Source organism: Oncorhynchus mykiss, chromosome 22 (assembly GCF_013265735.2).
Source record: "Oncorhynchus mykiss isolate Arlee chromosome 22, USDA_OmykA_1.1, whole genome shotgun sequence".
Lineage (NCBI taxonomy): Eukaryota > Metazoa > Chordata > Actinopteri > Salmoniformes > Salmonidae > Oncorhynchus > Oncorhynchus mykiss.
This window is the reverse complement of record NC_048586.1, coordinates 37,675,230-37,696,420: the sequence shown is the minus strand read 5'-3', so window position 1 is coordinate 37,696,420 and position 21,191 is coordinate 37,675,230. Positions and strand designations below refer to the sequence as shown.

General features: G+C 49.8%; 1 protein-coding gene across 2 annotated transcripts in view; it reads left to right on the top strand.

Annotated features, from left to right (window-relative positions):
- Window positions 1-21,191, top strand: part of LOC110502101 (diacylglycerol kinase beta) — a 147,053-nt gene that overhangs the window by 27,047 nt on the left and 98,815 nt on the right. Inside the window, exons 3-4 of one of the 2 annotated variants that reach the window (XM_036959239.1) lie at window positions 1,831-1,907; window positions 20,829-20,849. In XM_036959239.1, coding sequence (XP_036815134.1) covers window positions 1,831-1,907; window positions 20,829-20,849 — 98 coding nt within the window. The remainder of the gene's footprint in view (window positions 1-1,830; window positions 1,908-20,828; window positions 20,850-21,191) is intronic. The other variant, XM_036959240.1, reaches the window with a different exon arrangement.

Genomic DNA, 21,191 nt, shown 5'->3' with positions numbered 1-21,191 from the left:
CATTCTTCTTTTAATAAAGAAGAAAACCAAAAACCGTGCCGCTATATAGACCGAGTGCTAACATGCAACTACACATAGACAATAACCCACAAACTATCCCAGGCATATGGCTACCTAAATATGGTCCCCAATCAGAGACAACGATAAACAGCTGCCTCTGATTGAGAACCAATCTAGGCAACCATAGACATAAAAACACCTAGACTGGAAACCACCATAAACATACAAAAACCCTAGACAGGGCAAAAACACATATATCACCCTTGTCACACCCTGACCTAACCAAAATAATAAAGAAAACAAAGATAACTAAGGTCAGGGCATGACAATACTACCCACCACTGCGACCTGTATGCTCTTGTTGGCTGGTCCTCGCTATATATTAGTCGCCAAACTCACTGGCTCCAGGTAATCTACAAGGCTTTGCTAGGTATAGCTCCACCTTATCTTAGCTCACTGGTCACCATAGCAATATCCACCCATAGCACGCGCCTCAGCAGGTACAGTGCCTTGCGAAAGTATTCGGCCCCCTTGAACTTTGCGACCTTTTGCCACATTTCAGGCTTCAAACATAAAGATATAAAACTGTATTTTTTTGTGAAGAATCAACAAGTGGGACACAATCATGAAGTGGAACGACATTTATTGGATATTTCAAACTTTTTTAACAAATCAAAAACTGAAAAATTGGGCGTGCAAAAGGTCGCAAAGTTCAAGGGGGCCGAATACTTTCGCAAGGCACTGTATATTTCATCCCCAAAGTCTAAATCTACTTTGGCCGCCTTTCCTTACAGTTCTCTGCAGCCAATGACAGGAACGAATTCCAAAAATCACTGAAGTTGGAGACTTATATCTCCCTCACTAACTTTAAGCATCAGCTCTCAGAGCAGCTTACCGATCGCTGCAGCTGTAAGCAGCCCATCTGTAAATAGCCCATCCAACCTACCTCATCCCCATATTTGTTTTTGTTTTTCTGCTCTTTTCACACCAGTATTTCTACTTGCACATCCTCATCTGCACATATATCACTCCAGTGTAAATTGTAATTACTTTGCCACTATGGCCTATTTATTGCCTTACCTCCTTAATTAATTTGCACACACTGTATACAGATTTTTTTTATTCTATTGTGTTATTGACTGTACCTTTGTTTATCTCATGTGTAACTCTGTGTCGTTGTTTTTGTCGCACTGCTTTGCTTTATCTGGGCCAGGTTGCAGTTGTAAATGAGAACTTGTTCTCAACTGGCCTTCCTGGTTAAATAAAGGTAAAATAAATAAAAAACTCCCAGAAGTTCCAAAATAATATTATGTATATTGTATATTATGTATATTATGTACATAATATGTATATATACAATGTAACAATGTGCAAATGGTTAAAGTACAAAGGGGAAAGTAAATAAACATAAATATGGGTTGTATTTACAATGGTGTTTGTTCTTCACTGGTTGACGTTTTCTTGTGGCAACAGGTCACAAATATTGCTGCTGTGATGGCACACTGTGGTATTTCACCCATTAGATATGGGAGTTTATCAAAATCGGGTTGTTTTTTAATTCTTTGGGGATCTGTGTAATCTGAGGGAAATATGTGTCTCTAATATGGTCATACATTTGACAGGAGGTTAGGAAGTGCAGCTCAGTTTCCACCTCATTTTGTGGTCAGGGTGCACATAGCCTGTTTTCTCTTGAGAGCCAGGTCTGCCTACAGTAATCTTTCTCAATAGCAAGGCTATGCTCACTGAATATGTACAGAGTCAAAGTTTTCCCTAACTTTGGGTCAGTCACAGTGGTCAGGTATTCTGCCACTCACTCTCTCTCTTTCTCAGATTCCACCAAGAAGCTGAAGGATGTTCTGGGGGAGTTTCACGGTGAAGGAGTCCTCTCCAAGTACAATCCTGAGCAGGTACAGTATGTCTCTGCCTCACCCCTTTCCTCCCTTATACCTCTCCTCTCCCCTCCTCCTTGTCCCTCCTCTCCTCTCACCCCAGTTCTCCTCTCCTCTCCTCCTTGTCCCTCCTCTCCTCTCACCCCAGTTCTCCTCTCCCCTCCTCCTTGTCCCTCCTTTCCTCTCACCCCAGTTCTCCTCTCCTCTCCCCTCCTCCTTATCCTTCCTCTCCTCTCACCCCAGTTCTCCTCTCCTCTCCCCTCCTCCTTGTCCCTCCTCTCCTCTCACCCCAGTTCTCCTCTCCCCTCCTCCTTATCCCTCCTCTCCTCTCACCCCAGTTCTCCTCTCCTCCCCTATTTTTTCTCTCCTCCCCTATTTTATTCCTCCCCTACCCTTCCTGAGGGAGATCAATAGATTAGTTATGTTATTAAGACCCTGGCTATCCCATGACTCAGTCCTTAGCTCCATCACTGAAACGCTTAGTCATCCCCTCCATTTAGAGTGTAATGAGGTGAGAAACACTTCCTCCCTCCCTTGCTCTCACAATCAACATGCCTCTGATGCCCTTTAGCCTCCACGCGTTACGTCATCATGGTAACGAGGATAGGCGGCGCTGTCATTCTATTATGGTCTGTCTGGATGGGTCACCACTCCACTTCCCCTGTCCCTAACCCTACTCATTTCTAATCTCCTGCCCCCTTTCCTTCTAATAACTCCAGCATCGTGACATGAGTAACAGCCTCACAGCGGCTGGATGGCGCCATCAGAGCCCCAGTCGCACTCAGACATCATATGGCCTGTGGTGTGATCACCAGACCCAGCGAGGGCAGGCGAAGGGCTGCCGGTATTCTCTGCATTGTGTGGCAAGGAGCGAGGTAACTCTTGTGCTCGTGTAATCCATTAGTCGTTCTCTTGGTGACTCATCAATCCTTGCCTGTTCTGGAAGCTGCCTTGAACGCCGGTGACAAACCATCAGTGGAGTTGCCTCCCCCCGCCTCCGACCGCCTCCGACTGTATTTCTTCATGACAGATGAGCGATAAGGCGGACAGGGGACTGTAAATTAAAGGGTGGAGGTGTTTCCACACACACACACACACACTTTCCACGGGAGGCACTGACGGAGGGAACATCAATCAGATGGAGTATAATTTATGACTGTGTCATTCAGTTGAGCTCATCTTGCTGTGAGACTGTCATCCCTGAGGATGTATGTCACTTTAGTGACCGAGGACCCCAGGAGTGACAAGAACTAATGTTCCTTTAATACATCTTGAGAACACAGACAGGGTTGGGAGCCAGGGTTGAACATGTATTGAGAACACAGACAGGGTTGGGAGTCAGGGTTTAATATGTATTGATAATACAGGCAGGGTTGGGAGTCAGGGTTTAATATGTATTGATACTACAGGCAGGGTTGGGAGCCAGGGTTGAACATGTATTGAGAACACAGACAGGGTTGGGAGTCAGGGTTTAATATGTATTGATAATACAGGCAGGGTTGGGAGTCAGGGTTTAATATGTATTGATAATACAGGCAGGGTTGGGAGCCAGGGTTTAATATGTATTGATAATACAGGCAGGGTTGGGAGTCAGGGTTTAATATGTATTGATAATACAGGCAGGGTTGGGAGTCAGGGTTTAATATGTATTGATAATACAGGCAGGGTTGGGAGCCAGGGTTTAATATGCATTGATAATACAGGCAGGGTTGGGAGTCAGGGTTTAATATGTATTGATAATACAGGCAGGGTTGGGAGTCAGGGTTTAATATGTATTGATACTACAGGCAGGGTTGGGAGTCAGGGTTTAATATGTATTGATACTACAGGCAGGGTTGGGAGCCAGGGTTTAATATGCATTGATAATACAGGCAGGGTTGGGAGTCAGGGTTTAATATGTATTGATACTACAGGCAGGGTTGGGAGCCAGGGTTGAACATGTATTGAGAACACAGACAGGGTTGGGAGTCAGGGTTTAATATGTATTGATAATACAGGCAGGGTTGGGAGTCAGGGTTTAATATGTATTGATAATACAGGCAGGGTTGGGAGCCAGGGTTTAATATGTATTGATAATACAGGCAGGGTTGGGAGTCAGGGTTTAATATGTATTGATAATACAGGCAGGGTTGGGAGTCAGGGTTTAATATGTATTGATAATACAGGCAGGGTTGGGAGTCAGGGTTTAATATGTATTGATACTACAGGCAGGGTTGGGAGCCAGGGTTTAATATGTATTGATAATACAGGCAGGGTTGGGAGCCAGGGTTTAATATGTATTGATAATACAGGCAGGGTTGGGAGTCAGGGTTTAATATGTATTGATACTACAGGCAGGGTTGGGAGCCAGGGTTTAATATGCATTGATAATACAGGCAGGGTTGGGAGTCAGGGTTTAATATGTATTGATACTACAGGCAGGGTTGGGAGTCAGGGTTTAATATGTATTGATAATACAGGCAGGGTTGGGAGTCAGGGTTTAATATGTATTGATACTACAGGCAGGGTTGGGAGTCAGGGTTTAATATGTATTGATACTACAGGCAGGGTTGGGAGTCAGGGTTTAATATGTATTGATAATACAGGCAGGGTTGGGAGCCAGGGTTTAATATGTATTGATAATACAGGCAGGGTTGGGGGCCAGGGTTTAATATGTATTGATAACACAGGCAGGGTTGGGGGCCAGGGTTTAATATGTATTGATAACACAGGCAGGGTTGGGAGCCAGGGTTTAATATGTATTGATAATACAGGCAGGGTTGGGAGTCAGGGTTTAATATGTATTGATAACACAGGCAGGGTTGGGGGCCAGGGTTTAATATGTATTGATAATACAGGCAGGGTTGGGAGTCAGGGTTTAATATGTATTGATAACACAGGCAGGGTTGGGGGCCAGGGTTTAATATGTATTGATAATACAGGCAGGGTTGGGAGCCAGGGTTTAATATGTATTGATAACACAGGCAGGGTTGGGGGCCAGGGTTTAATATGTATTGATAATACAGGCAGGGTTGGGAGTCAGGGTTTAATATGTATTGATAACACAGGCAGGGTTGGGGGCCAGGGTTTAATATGTATTGATAATACAGGCAGGGTTGGGGGCCAGGGTTTAATATGTATTGATAATACAGGCAGGGTTGGGGGCCAGGGTTTGCTGTGCTGACGTGGTGGAGTGTGGTGGTTTGCCCTGTGCTCTGGTGAGAGGTTTTCTGTAATAGATATAGTGAAGTTTTTTGATGCAATTTAAACAAAAATCTTTCTCATGGCTTTATTGGCTCAGGTAGTAAGGCCTCTCCCCCTCAACCTGAACTTTCACCCCAATCATAACCTTTACCCTCATCCTGACCTTTTACCCCCAACATAACCTCTCTCTGTCATGACTGCATGTGCCAGACATGCATTCACAGCTGTCCAATTTTAACCATAAATATATCCAAATGGTGAGTATGATGACACGCCTCGCTAGCGTGTACACTTTTTTTTTACCCTCTTGTTGTGTTGGCATGGGTTCCACAATGAATTTGATTGATTTGTCAAGGCCATCACTGCTAGCAGGGAGATGTAGACAGCTTGATGGAGACATTCCAGAAATGCCTATCAAATCCTTGTGGGTGCTCTTATTGCAGACAAGCATGTCTTTCTCACGACATGACCTTACGACTCTTATTTGTTTTTTGGGATTTGTTTTTGGAAAGTGTGCATTTTTCTCAAAATCTGCTGTAAAGTAAATTAAGTGAATCTTTTGGTAGCTTCACCAAATAAGGAGAAGAGAGGAGGAGTGATATGAATGATGGTTCCGCAGGTCTGGCCTGCCAGCCCACTGCTCTCTCTCTCTCTCTCTCTCTCTCTCTCTCTCTCTCTGCCTCTGTCTGTCTGTCTCTGTCTGTCTGTCTGTCTCTCCCTCTCTCTCTATCTCTCTCAGTGTTAGATCCACGGCACAGAGCCCAGGGAGGACCAGTAAGACACTGAACTGAATAGAGAGTTGCTATTAAGATGGGTAGTAGACTGATAGAAACTGATAGAAAGGGTTGCTAGGTAACCTGAATTAATGCTTTATGTTCCAAAACGTTTGTGTTTTGAATGACTAATACATAGCGCATACAAGTTAATTAGTTTCATACATATTTGGTGTGAACTGTGGCACACAGATATTGTCAGTAAAAAGTTCAGAGATTGGATGTTTAAGTACATGTGTGGGTGTTGAGAGAAAGAGGACTAGCTTTCAAAAGAGTCTCGGGCAGTAAGAATGTTATGACATCACGCCTGATTAACCCTAACCACTGCTGCCGCTTACTACTGCTGCCAACCCCATGTCTCCTTACCCCCCCCCCCCCACTATGATGTAACCCCATGTCTCCTTACCCCCCCACTATGAAGTAACCCCATGTCTCCTTACCCCCCCCCCACTATGATGTAACCCCATGTCGCCTTACCCCCCCACTATGAAGTAACCCCATGTCTCCTTACCCCCCCACTATGAAGTAACCCCATGTCTCCTTACCCCCCCCCCACTATGATGTAACTCCATGCCTCCTTACCCCCCCCCACTATGATATAACTCCGTGTCTCCTTACCCCCCCCCCCCACTATGATGTAACCCCGTGTCTCCTTACACCCACCACTATGATGTAACCCCATGTCTCCTTCTTACCCCCCCACTATGATGTAACCCCATGTCTCCTTCTTACCCCCCCACTATGATGTAACACCATGTCTCCTTCTTACGCCCCCCCCCCCACTATAATGTAACCCCATGTCTCCTTCTTACCCCCCCACTATGATGTAACCCCATGTCTCTTTCTTACCCCCCCGCCCCCCACTATGATGTAACCCCATGTCTCCTTCTTACCCCCCCCCACTATGATGTAACCCCATGTCTCCTTCTTACCCCCCCACTATGATGTAACCCCATGTCTCCTTCTTACCCCCCCACTATGATGTAACCCCATGTCTCCTTCTTACCCCCCCACTATGATGTAACCCCATGTCTCCTTCTAACCCCCCCACTATGATGTAAACCCATGTCTCCTTCTTACCCCCCCACTATGATGTAACACCATGTCTCCTTCTTACGCCCCCCCCCCCCCACTATGATGTAACCCCATGTCTCCTTCTTACCCCCCCACTATGATGTAACCCCATGTCTCTTTCTTACCCCCCCCCACTATGATGTAACCCCATGTCTCCTTCTTACCCCCCCCCCCCACTATGATGTAACCCCATGTCTCCTTCTTACCCCCCCACTATTATGTAACCCCATGTCTCCTTCTTACCCCCCCCCCCACTATGATGTAACCCCATGTCTCCTTCTTACCCCCCCACTATGATGTAACCCCATGTCTCCTTCTTACCCCCCCACTATGATGTAACCCCATGTCTCCTTCTTACCCCCCCACTATGATGTAACCCATGTCTCCTTCTTACCCCCCCACTATGATATAACCCCATGTCTCCTAACCCCCCCACTATGATGTAACCCCATGTCTCCTTCTAAACCCCCCACTGTGATGTAACCCCATGTCTCCTACTAACCCCCCCACTATGATGTAAACCCATGTCTCCTTCTTACCCCCCCACTATGATGTAACCCCATATCTCATTCTTACCCCCCCACTATGATATAACCCCATGTCTCCTTCTTACCCCCCCCCCCCACTATGATGTAACCCCATGTCTCCTTCTTACCCCCCCACTATGATATAACCCCATGTCTCCTTACCCCCCCCCCATTATGATGTAACCCCATGTCTCCATCTAACCCCCCCCCCCACTATGATGTAAACCCATGTCTCCTTCTTACCCCCCCACTATGATGTAACCCCATGTCTCCTTCTTACCCCCCACTATGATGTAACCCCATGTCTCCTTCTTACCCCCCCCCCCCCACTATGATGTAACCCCATGTCTCCTTCTTACCCCCCCCCCACTATGATATAACCCCATGTCTCCTTATCTCCCCCCATTATGATGTAACCCCATGTCTCCTTCTTACCCCCCCACTATGATGTAACGCCATGTCTCCTTCTTACCCCCCCCACTATTATGTAACCCCATGTTTCCTTCTTACACCCCCCCCCACTATGATGTAACCCCATGTCCCCTTCTTACCCCCCCCCCACTATGATGTAACCCCATGTCTCATTCTTACCCCCCCCCACTATGATATAACCCCATGTCTCCTAACCCCCCCCACTATGATGTAACCCCATGTCTCCTTCTAACCCCCCCACTATGATGTAACCCCATGTCTCCTTCTTAACCCCCCCCCCACTATTATGTAACCCCATGTCTCCTTCTTACCCCTCCACTATGATGTAACCCCATGTCTCCTTCTTACCCCCCCACTATGATGTAACCCCATGTCTCCTTCTTACCCCCCCACTATGATGTAACCCCATGTCTCCTTCTTACCCCCCCACTATGATGTAACCCCATGTCTCCTTCTAACCCCCCCATTATGATGTAAACCCATGTCTCCTTCTTACCCCCCCACTATGTTGTAACCCCATATCTCCTTCTTACCCCCCCACTATGATATAACCCCATGTCTCTGTCTTACCCCCCCCCCCACTATGATGTAACCCCATATCTCCTTCTTACCCCCCCACTATGATGTAACGCCATGTCTCCTTCTTACCCCCCCCACTATGATGTAACCCCATGTCTCCTTCTAACCCCCCCCCCCCCACTATTATGTAACCCCATGTCTCCTTCTTACCCCCCCCCCCCACTATGATGTAACCCCATGTCTCCTTCGTACCCCCCCCCCACTATGATGTAACCCCATGTCTCCTTCTTACCCCCCCCCCCCACTATGATATAACCCCATGTCTCCTTACCCCCCCCACTATGATGTAACCCCATGTCTCCTTACCCCCCCACTATTATGTAACCCCATGTCTCCTGCTTACCCCCCACTATGATGTAACCCCATGTCTCCTTACCCCCCCCCACTATGATGTAACCCCATGTCTCCTTCTTACCCCCCCCCACTATGATATAACCCCATGTCTCCTTACCCCCCCCCCATTATGATGTAACCCCATGTCTCCTTCTTACCCCCCACTATGATGTAACCCCATGTCTCCTTCTTACCCCCCCACTATGATGTAACCGCATGTCTCCTTCTTACCCCCCCCCCCCACTGTGATGTAACCCCATGTCTCCTTCTTACCCCCCCACTATGATGTAACCCCATGTCTCCTTCTTACCCCCCCCCCCACTATGATATAACCCCATGTCTCCTTACCCCCTCCACTATGATGTAACCCCATGTCTCCTTCTAACCCCCCCACTATGATGTAACCCCATGTCTCCTTCTTACCCCCCCACTATGATGTAACCCCATGTCTCTTTCTTACCCCCCCGCCCCCCACTATGATGTAACCCCATGTCTCCTTCTTACCCCCCCCCACTATGATGTAACCCCATGTCTCCTTCTTACCCCCCCACTATGATGTAACCCCATGTCTCCTTCTTACCCCCCCACTATGATGTAACCCCATGTCTCCTTCTTACCCCCCCACTATGATGTAACCCCATGTCTCCTTCTAACCCCCCCACTATGATGTAAACCCATGTCTCCTTCTTACCCCCCCACTATGATGTAACACCATGTCTCCTTCTTACGCCCCCCCCCCCCACTATGATGTAACCCCATGTCTCCTTCTTACCCCCCCACTATGGTGTAACCCCATGTCTCTTTCTTACCCCCCCCTCCACTATGATGTAACCCCATGTCTCCTTCTTACCCCCCCCCCCCCACTATGATGTAACCCCATGTCTCCTTCTTACCCCCCCACTATTATGTAACCCCATGTCTCCTTCTTACCCCCCCCCCCCCCACTATGATGTAACCCCATGTCTCCTTCTTACCCCCCCACTATGATGTAACCCCATGTCTCCTTCTTACCCCCCCACTATGATGTAACCCCATGTCTCCTTCTTACCCCCCCACTATGATGTAACCCATGTCTCCTTCTTACCCCCCCACTATGATATAACCCCATGTCTCCTAACCCCCCCACTATGATGTAACCCCATGTCTCCTTCTAAACCCCCCACTGTGATGTAACCCCATGTCTCCTACTAACCCCCCCACTATGATGTAAACCCATGTCTCCTTCTTACCCCCCCACTATGATGTAACCCCATATCTCATTCTTACCCCCCACTATGATATAACCCCATGTCTCCTTCCTACCCCCCCCCCCCCACTATGATGTAACCCCATGTCTCCTTCTTACCCCCCCACTATGATATAACCCCATGTCTCCTTACCCCCCCCCCATTATGATGTAACCCCATGTCTCCATCTAACCCCCCCCCCACTATGATGTAAACCCATGTCTCCTTCTTACCCCCCCACTATGATGTAACCCCATGTCTCCTTCTTACCCCCCACTATGATGTAACCCCATGTCTCCTTCTTACCCCCCCCCCCCCCCACTATGATGTAACCCCATGTCTCCTTCTTACCCCCCCCCACTATGATATAACCCCATGTCTCCTTATCCCCCCCCCATTATGATGTAACCCCATGTCTCCTTCTTACCCCCCCACTATGATGTAACGCCATGTCTCCTTCTTACCCCCCCCCCACTATGATGTAACCCCATGTCTCATTCTTACCCCCCCCCACTATGATATAACCCCATGTCTCCTAACCCCCCCCACTATGATGTAACCCCATGTCTCCTTCTAACCCCCCCACTATGATGTAACCCCATGTCTCCTTCTTACCCCCCCCACTATTATGTAACCCCATGTCTCCTTCTTACCCCCCCACTATGATGTAACCCCATGTCTCCTTCTTACCCCCCCACTATGATGTAACCCCATGTCTCCTTCTTACCCCCCCACTATGATGTAACCCCATGTCTCCTTCTTACCCCCCCAATATGATGTAACCCCATGTCTCCTTCTAACCCCCCCATTATGATGTAAACCCATGTCTCCTTCTTACCCCCCCACTATGTTGTAACCCCATATCTCCTTCTTACCCCCCACTATGATATAACCCCATGTCTCTGTCTTACCCCCCCCCCACTATGATGTAACCCCATATCTCCTTCTTACCCCCCCACTATGATGTAACGCCATGTCTCCTTCTTACCCCCCCCACTATGATGTAACCCCATGTCTCCTTCTAACCCCCCCCCCCCCACTATTATGTAACCCCATGTCTCCTTTTTACCCCCCCCCCCCACTATGATGTAACCCCATGTCTCCTTCGTACCCCCCCCCACTATGATGTAACCCCATGTCTCCTTCTTACCCCCCCCCCCCCCACTATGATATAACCCCATGTCTCCTTACCCCCCCCACTATGATGTAACCCCATGTCTCCTTACCCCCCCACTATTATGTAACCCCATGTCTCCTGCTTACCCCCCACTATGATGTAACCCCATGTCTCCTTACCCCCCCCCACTATGATGTAACCCCATGTCTCCTTCTTACCCCCCCCACTATGATATAACCCCATGTCTCCTTACCCCCCCCCCATTATGATGTAACCCCATGTCTCCTTCTTACCCCCCCACTATGATGTAACCCCATGTCTCCTTCTTACCCCCCCACTATGATGTAACCCCATGTCTCCTTCTTACCCACCCACTATGATGTAACCCCATGTCTCCTACTAACCCCCCAACTATGATGTAAACCCATGTCTCCTTCTTACCCCCCCACTATGATGTAACCCCATATCTCCTTCTTACCCCCCCACTATGATATAACCCCATGTCTCCTTCTTACCCCCCCCCCATTATGATGTAACCCCATGTCTCCTTCTTACCCCCCCACTATGATGTAACGCCATGTCTCCTTACCCCCCCCCCCATTATGATGTAACCCCATGTCTCCTTCTAAACCCCCCCCCACTATTATGTAACCGCATGTCTCCTTCTTACCCCCCCCCCCCACTGTGATGTAACCCCATGTCTCCTTCTTACCCCCCCACTATGATGTAACCCCATGTCTCCTTCTTACCCCCCCCCCACTATGATATAACCCCATGTCTCCTTACCCCCTCCACTATGATGTAACCCCATGTCTCCTTCTAACCCCCCCACTATGATGTAACCCCATGTCTCCTTACCCCCCCACTATTATGTAACCCCATGTCTCCTTCTTACCCCCCCACTATGATGTAACCCCATGTCTCCTTACCCCCCCCCCCCCGCACTATGATGTAACCCCATGTCTCCTTCTTACCCCCCCACTATGATGTAACCCCATGTCTCCTTCTTACCCCCCCCCCACTATGATATAACCCCATGTCTCCTTCTTACCCCCCCCCCCACTATGATATAACCCCATGTCTCCTTATGTAACCCCATGTCTTCTTCTTACTCCTTCTTACCCCCCCCCCCACTATGATATAACCCCATGTCTCCTTCTTACCCCCCCCCCACTATGATATAACCCCATTATGATGTAACCCCATGTCTCCTTCTTACCCCCCCACTATGATGTAACCCCATGTCTCCTTCTTACCCCCCCACTATGATGTAACCCCATGTCTCCTTCTTACCCACCCACTATGATGTAACCCCATGTCTCCTACTAACCCCCCAACTATGATGTAAACCCATGTCTCCTTCTTACCCCCCCACTATGATGTAACCCCATATCTCCTTCTTACCCCCCCACTATGATATAACCCCATGTCTCCTTCTTACCCCCCCCCCCCCATTATGATGTAACCCCATGTCTCCTTCTTACCCCCCCACTATGATGTAACGCCATGTCTCCTTACCCCCCCCCATTATGATGTAACCCCATGTCTCCTTCTAACCCCCCCCCCCACTATTATGTAACCGCATGTCTCCTTCTTACCCCCCCCCCACTGTGATGTAACCCCATGTCTCCTTCTTACCCCCCCACTATGATGTAACCCCATGTCTCCTTCTTACCCCCCCCCACTATGATATAACCCCATGTCTCCTTACCCCCTCCACTATGATGTAACCCCATGTCTCCTTCTAACCCCCCCACTATGATGTAACCCCATGTCTCCTTACCCCCCCACTATTATGTAACCCCATGTCTCCTTCTTACCCCCCCACTATGATGTAACCCCATGTCTCCTTACCCCCCCCCCCCCCCGCACTATGATGTAACCCCATGTCTCCTTCTTACCCCCCCACTATGATGTAACCCCATGTCTCCTTCTTACCCCCCCCCACTATGATATAACCCCATGTCTCCTAACCCCCCCACTATGATGTAACCCCATGTCTCCTTCTAACCCCCCCACTGTGATGTAACCCCATGTCTCCTACTAACCCCCCCACTATGATGTAAACCCATATCTCCTTCTTACCCCCCCACTATGATATAACCCCATGTCTCCTTCTTACCCCCCCCCCACTATTATGTAACCCCATGTCTCCTTCTTACCCCCCCACTATGATGTAACGCCATGTCTCCTTACCCCCCCCCCATTATGATGTAACCCCATGTCTCCTTCTTACCCCCCCACTATGATGTAACCCCATGTCTCCTTCTTACCCCCCCCCCCCCCACTATGATATAACCCCATGTCTCCTTACCCCCCCCACTATGATGTAACCCCATGTCTCCTTCTTACCCCCCCACTATGATGTAACCCCATGTCTCCTTACCCCCCCCCCCCCATTATGATGTAACCCCATGTCTTCTTCTTACCCCCCCACTGTGATGTAACCCCATGTCTCCTTACCCCCCCCCCCCCATTATGATGTAACCCATGTCTCCTTCTTACCCCCCCACTATGATATAACCCCATGTCTCCTAACCCCCCCACTATGATGTAACCCCATGTCTCCTTCTAAACCCCCCACTGTGATGTAACCCCATGTCTCCTACTAACCCCCCCACTATGATGTAAACCCATGTCTCCTTCTTACCCCCCCACTATGATGTAACCCCATATCTCATTCTTACCCCCCCACTATGATATAACCCCATGTCTCCTTCCTACCCCCCCCCCCCACTATGATGTAACCCCATGTCTCCTTCTTACCCCCCCACTATGATATAACCCCATGTCTCCTTACCCCCCCCCCATTATGATGTAACCCCATGTCTCCATCTAACCCCCCCCCCACTATGATGTAAACCCATGTCTCCTTCTTACCCCCCCACTATGATGTAACCCCATGTCTCCTTCTTACCCCCCACTATGATGTAACCCCATGTCTCCTTCTTACCCCCCCCCCCCCCCACTATGATGTAACCCCATGTCTCCTTCTTACCCCCCCCCACTATGATATAACCCCATGTCTCCTTATCCCCCCCCCATTATGATGTAACCCCATGTCTCCTTCTTACCCCCCCACTATGATGTAACGCCATGTCTCCTTCTTACCCCCCCCCCACTATGATGTAACCCCATGTCTCATTCTTACCCCCCCCCACTATGATATAACCCCATGTCTCCTAACCCCCCCCACTATGATGTAACCCCATCTCTCCTTCTAACCCCCCCACTATGATGTAACCCCATGTCTCCTTCTTACCCCCCCCACTATTATGTAACCCCATGTCTCCTTCTTACCCCCCCACTATGATGTAACCCCATGTCTCCTTCTTACCCCCCCACTATGATGTAACCCCATGTCTCCTTCTTACCCCCCCACTATGATGTAACCCCATGTCTCCTTCTTACCCCCCCAATATGATGTAACCCCATGTCTCCTTCTAACCCCCCCATTATGATGTAAACCCATGTCTCCTTCTTACCCCCCCACTATGATGTAACCCCATGTCTCCTTCTTACCCCCCCAATATGATGTAACCCCATGTCTCCTTCTAACCCCCCCATTATGATGTAAACCCATGTCTCCTAACCCCCCCACTATGATGTAACCCCATGTCTCCTTCTAAACCCCCCACTGTGATGTAACCCCATGTCTCCTACTAACCCCCCCACTATGATGTAAACCCATGTCTCCTTCTTACCCCCCCACTATGATGTAACCCCATATCTCATTCTTACCCCCCCACTATGATATAACCCCATGTCTCCTTCCTACCCCCCCCCCCCACTATGATGTAACCCCATGTCTCCTTCTTACCCCCCCACTATGATATAACCCCATGTCTCCTTACCCCCCCCCCATTATGATGTAACCCCATGTCTCCATCTAACCCCCCCCCCACTATGATGTAAACCCATGTCTCCTTCTTACCCCCCCACTATGATGTAACCCCATGTCTCCTTCTTACCCCCCACTATGATGTAACCCCATGTCTCCTTCTTACCCCCCCCCCCCCCCCACTATGATGTAACCCCATGTCTCCTTCTTACCCCCCCCCACTATGATATAACCCCATGTCTCCTTATCCCCCCCCCATTATGATGTAACCCCATGTCTCCTTCTTACCCCCCCACTATGATGTAACGCCATGTCTCCTTCTTACCCCCCCCCCACTATGATGTAACCCCATGTCTCATTCTTACCCCCCCCCACTATGATATAACCCCATGTCTCCTAACCCCCCCCACTATGATGTAACCCCATGTCTCCTTCTAACCCCCCCACTATGATGTAACCCCATGTCTCCTTCTTACCCCCCCCACTATTATGTAACCCCATGTCTCCTTCTTACCCCCCCACTATGATGTAACCCCATGTCTCCTTCTTACCCCCCCACTATGATGTAACCCCATGTCTCCTTCTTACCCCCCCACTATGATGTAACCCCATGTCTCCTTCTTACCCCCCCAATATGATGTAACCCCATGTCTCCTTCTAACCCCCCCATTATGATGTAAACCCATGTCTCCTTCTTACCCCCCCACTATGTTGTAACCCCATATCTCCTTCTTACCCCCCACTATGATATAACCCCATGTCTCTGTCTTACCCCCCCCCCACTATGATGTAACCCCATATCTCCTTCTTACCCCCCCACTATGATGTAACGCCATGTCTCCTTCTTACCCCCCCCACTATGATGTAACCCCATGTCTCCTTCTAACCCCCCCCCCCCCACTATTATGTAACCCCATGTCTCCTTTTTACCCCCCCCCCCCACTATGATGTAACCCCATGTCTCCTTCGTACCCCCCCCCACTATGATGTAACCCCATGTCTCCTTCTTACCCCCCCCCCCCCACTATGATATAACCCCATGTCTCCTTACCCCCCCCACTATGATGTAACCCCATGTCTCCTTACCCCCCCACTATTATGTAACCCCATGTCTCCTGCTTACCCCCCACTATGATGTAACCCCATGTCTCCTTACCCCCCCCCACTATGATGTAACCCCATGTCTCCTTCTTACCCCCCCCACTATGATATAACCCCATGTCTCCTTACCCCCCCCCCATTATGATGTAACCCCATGTCTCCTTCTTACCCCCCCACTATGATGTAACCCCATGTCTCCTTCTTACCCCCCCACTATGATGTAACCCCATGTCTCCTTCTTACCCACCCACTATGATGTAACCCCATGTCTCCTACTAACCCCCCAACTATGATGTAAACCCATGTCTCCTTCTTACCCCCCCACTATGATGTAACCCCATATCTCCTTCTTACCCCCCCACTATGATATAACCCCATGTCTCCTTCTTACCCCCCCCCCATTATGATGTAACCCCATGTCTCCTTCTTACCCCCCCACTATGATGTAACGCCATGTCTCCTTACCCCCCCCCCCATTATGATGTAACCCCATGTCTCCTTCTAAACCCCCCCCCACTATTATGTAACCGCATGTCTCCTTCTTACCCCCCGCCCCACTGTGATGTAACCCCATGTCTCCTTCTTACCCCCCCACTATGATGTAACCCCATGTCTCCTTCTTACCCCCCCCCCACTATGATATAACCCCATGTCTCCTTACCCCCTCCACTATGATGTAACCCCATGTCTCCTTCTAACCCCCCCACTATGATGTAACCCCATGTCTCCTTACCCCCCCACTATTATGTAACCCCATGTCTCCTTCTTACCCCCCCACTATGATGTAACCCCATGTCTCCTTACCCCCCCCCCCCCGCACTATGATGTAACCCCATGTCTCCTTCTTACCCCCCCACTATGATGTAACCCCATGTCTCCTTCTTACCCCCCCCCACTATGATATAACCCCATGTCTCCTTCTTACCCCCCCCCCCACTATGATATAACCCCATGTCTCCTTATGTAACCCCATGTCTTCTTCTTACTCCTTCTTACCCCCCCCCCCACTATGATATAACCCCATGTCTCCTTCTTACCCCCCCCCCACTATGATATAACCCCATTATGATGTAACCCCATGTCTCCTTCTTACCCCCCCACTATGATGTAACCCCATGTCTCCTTCTTACCCCCCCACTATGATGTAACCCCATGTCTCCTTCTTACCCACCCACTATGATGTAACCCCATGTCTCCTACTAACCCCCCAACTATGATGTAAACCCATGTCTCCTTCTTACCCCCCCACTATGATGTAACCCCATATCTCCTTCTTACCCCCCCACTATGATATAACCCCATGTCTCCTTCTTACCCCCCCCCCCCATTATGATGTAACCCCATGTCTCCTTCTTACCCCCCCACTATGATGTAACGCCATGTCTCCTTACCCCCCCCCATTATGATGTAACCCCATGTCTCCTTCTAACCCCCCCCCCCACTATTATGTAACCGCATGTCTCCTTCTTACCCCCCCCCCACTGTGATGTAACCCCATGTCTCCTTCTTACCCCCCCACTATGATGTAACCCCATGTCTCCTTCTTACCCCCCCCCACTATGATATAACCCCATGTCTCCTTACCCCCTCCACTATGATGTAACCCCATGTCTCCTTCTAACCCCCCCACTATGATGTAACCCCATGTCTCCTTACCCCCCCACTATTATGTAACCCCATGTCTCCTTCTTACCCCCCCACTATGATGTAACCCCATGTCTCCTTACCCCCCCCCCCCGCACTATGATGTAACCCCATGTCTCCTTCTTACCCCCCCACTATGATGTAACCCCATGTCTCCTTCTTACCCCCCCCCACTATGATATAACCCCATGTCTCCTAACCCCCCCACTATGATGTAACCCCATGTCTCCTTCTAACCCCCCCACTGTGATGTAACCCCATGTCTCCTACTAACCCCCCCACTATGATGTAAACCCATATCTCCTTCTTACCCCCCCACTATGATATAACCCCATGTCTCCTTCTTACCCCCCCCCCACTATTATGTAACCCCATGTCTCCTTCTTACCCCCCCACTATGATGTAACGCCATGTCTCCTTACCCCCCCCCCATTATGATGTAACCCCATGTCTCCTTCTTACCCCCCCACTATGATGTAACCCCATGTCTCCTTCTTACCCCCCCCCCCCCCACTATGATATAACCCCATGTCTCCTTACCCCCCCCACTATGATGTAACCCCATGTCTCCTTCTTACCCCCCCACTATGATGTAACCCCATGTCTCCTTACCCCCCCCCCCCCATTATGATGTAACCCCATGTCTTCTTCTTACCCCCCCACTGTGATGTAACCCCATGTCTCCTTCTTACCCCCCCACTATGATGTAACCCCATGTCTCTTTCTTACCCCCCCATTATGATGTAACCCCATGTCTCCTTCTAACCCCCCCACTATGATGTAAACCCATGTCTCCTTCTTACCCCCCCCCCCCACTATTATGTAACCCCATGTCTCCTTCTTACCCCCCCACTATGATGTAACCCCATATCTCCTTCTTACCCCCCACTATGATATAACCCCATGTCTCCTTCTTACCCCCCCCCCCCACTATGATGTAACCCCATGTCTCCTTCTTACCCCCCCACTATGATGTAACGCCATGTCTCCTACTTACCCCCCCCCCACTATGATGTAACCCCATGTCTCCTTCTTACCCCCCCACTATGATGTAACCCCATGTCTCCTTCTTACCCCCCCCACTATGATGTAACTCCATGTCTCCTTCTTACCCCCCCACTATGATATAACCCCATGTCTCCTTCTTACCCCCCCACTATGATGTAACGCCATGTCTCCTTCTTACCCCCCCCCCCATTATGATGTAACCCCATGTCTCCTTCTAACCCCCCCCCCCCCACTATTATGTAACCCCATGTCTCCTTCTTATGCCCCCCCACTATGATGTAACCCCATGTCTCCTTCTTACCCCCCCCCCCCCCCACTATGATGTAACCCCATGTCTCCTTCTTACCCCCCCCACTATGATATAACCCCATGTCTCCTTACCCCCCCCCCCCCACTATGATGTAACCCCATGTCTCCTTACCCCCCCACTATTATGTAACCCCATGTCTCCTGCTTACCCCCCACTATGATGTAACCCCATGTCTCCTTACCCCCCCCACTGTTATGTAACCCCATGTCTCCTTCTTACCCCCCCACTATGATGTAACCCCATGTCTCCTTACCCCCCCCCCCATTATGATGTAACCCCATGTCTCCTTCTTACCCCCCCACTATGATGTAACCCCATGTCTCCTTCTTACCCCCCCACTATGATGTAACCCCATGTCTCCTTCTTACCCCCCCACTATGATGTAACCCCATGTCTCCTTCTAACCCCCCCACTATGATGTAAACCCATGTCTCCTTCTTACCCCCCCACTATGATGTAACCCCATATCTCCTTCTTACCCCCCCACTATGATATAACCCCATGTCTCCTTCTTACCCCCCCCCCCCCACTATGATGTAACCCCATGTCTCCTTCTTACCCCCCCACTATGATGTAACGCCATGTCTCCTTCTTACCCCCCCCCCCACTATGATATAACGCCATGTCTCCTTCTTACCCCCCCCCCCACTATGATGTAACGCCATGTCTCCTTCTTACCCCCCCCCCACTATGATATAACGCCATGTCTCCTTCTTACCCCCCCCCCCACTATGATGTAACGCCATGTCTCCTTCTTACCCCCCCCCCCACTATGATGTAACGCCATGTCTCCTTCTTACCCCCCCACTATGATGTAACGCCATGTCTCCTTCTTACCCCCCCCCCCCCACTATGATGTAACCCCATGTCTCCTTCTTACCCCCCCACTATGATGTAACCCCATATCTCCTTCTTACCCCCCCACTATGATATAACCCCATGTCTCCTTCTCACCCCCCCCCCCCACTATGATGTAACCCCATGTCTCCTTCTTACCCCCCCACTATGATGTAACCCCATGTCTCCTTCTTACCCCCCCCCCACTATGATGTAACCCCATGTCTCCTTCTAACCCCCCCACTATGATGTAACCCCATGTCTCCTTCTAACCCCCCCACTATGATGTAAACCCATGTCTCCTTCTTACCCCCCCACTATGATGTAACCCCATATCTCCTTCTTACCCCCCCACTATGATATAACCCCATGTCTCCTTCTTACCCCCCCCCACTATGATGTAACCCCATGTCTCCTTCTTACCCCCCCACTATGATGTAACCACATGTCTCCTTCTTACCCCCCCCCACTATGATGTAACCCCATGTCTCCTTCTAACCCCCCCACTATGATGTAACCCCATGTCTCCTTCTAACCCCCCCACTATGATATAAACCCATGTCTCCTTCTTACCCCCCCATTATGATGTAACCCCATATCTCCTTCTTACCCCCCCACTATGATATAACCCCATGTCTCCTTACCCCCCCCCCCCCCATTATGATGTAACCCCATGTCTCCTTCTAACCCCCCCCCCACTATTATGTAACCCCATGTCTCCTTCTTACCCCCCCCCCCCCCTACTATGATGTAACCCCATGTTTCCTTCTTACCCCCCCACTATGATGTAACGCCATGTCTCCTTCTTACCCCCCCCCACTATGATGTAACCCCATGTCTCTTTCTTACCCCCCCACTATGATGTAACCCCATGTCTCCTTCTTACTCCCCCGCTATGATGTAACCCCATGTCTTCTTCTCTCCCTTCCCCCCCCCCTCCCCACTGTCAAACAGAAGCAAGACGTTCTCAACCAAGTAAGCCACAGCCCCTGTTGGGGGTCTGCATGGTCTGTGGTTTCTGTGTCTTACTCTACAGACTGCACGTAACATACTGAACCCTGTATCATCAGAGACACCAACCCAACCCGCTGTCACCACCAGTCAGAGGGCACAGGTTAAAGATTAGGGGTCAGGTCCAGTGCTGATTTTTGTGTCTAACATACTGCATGTAACATACATAACTCAATCCCATCAGAGACGTTTGTAACATGACGTACTGCGGTACCAATAATGCTCTCTCACCCAATTCCAGGTCAAAGGTCAGGGTTCAGGGTTCAGGTCCCATGCTACTTTCTGATGCTCAACTTACCAACATGT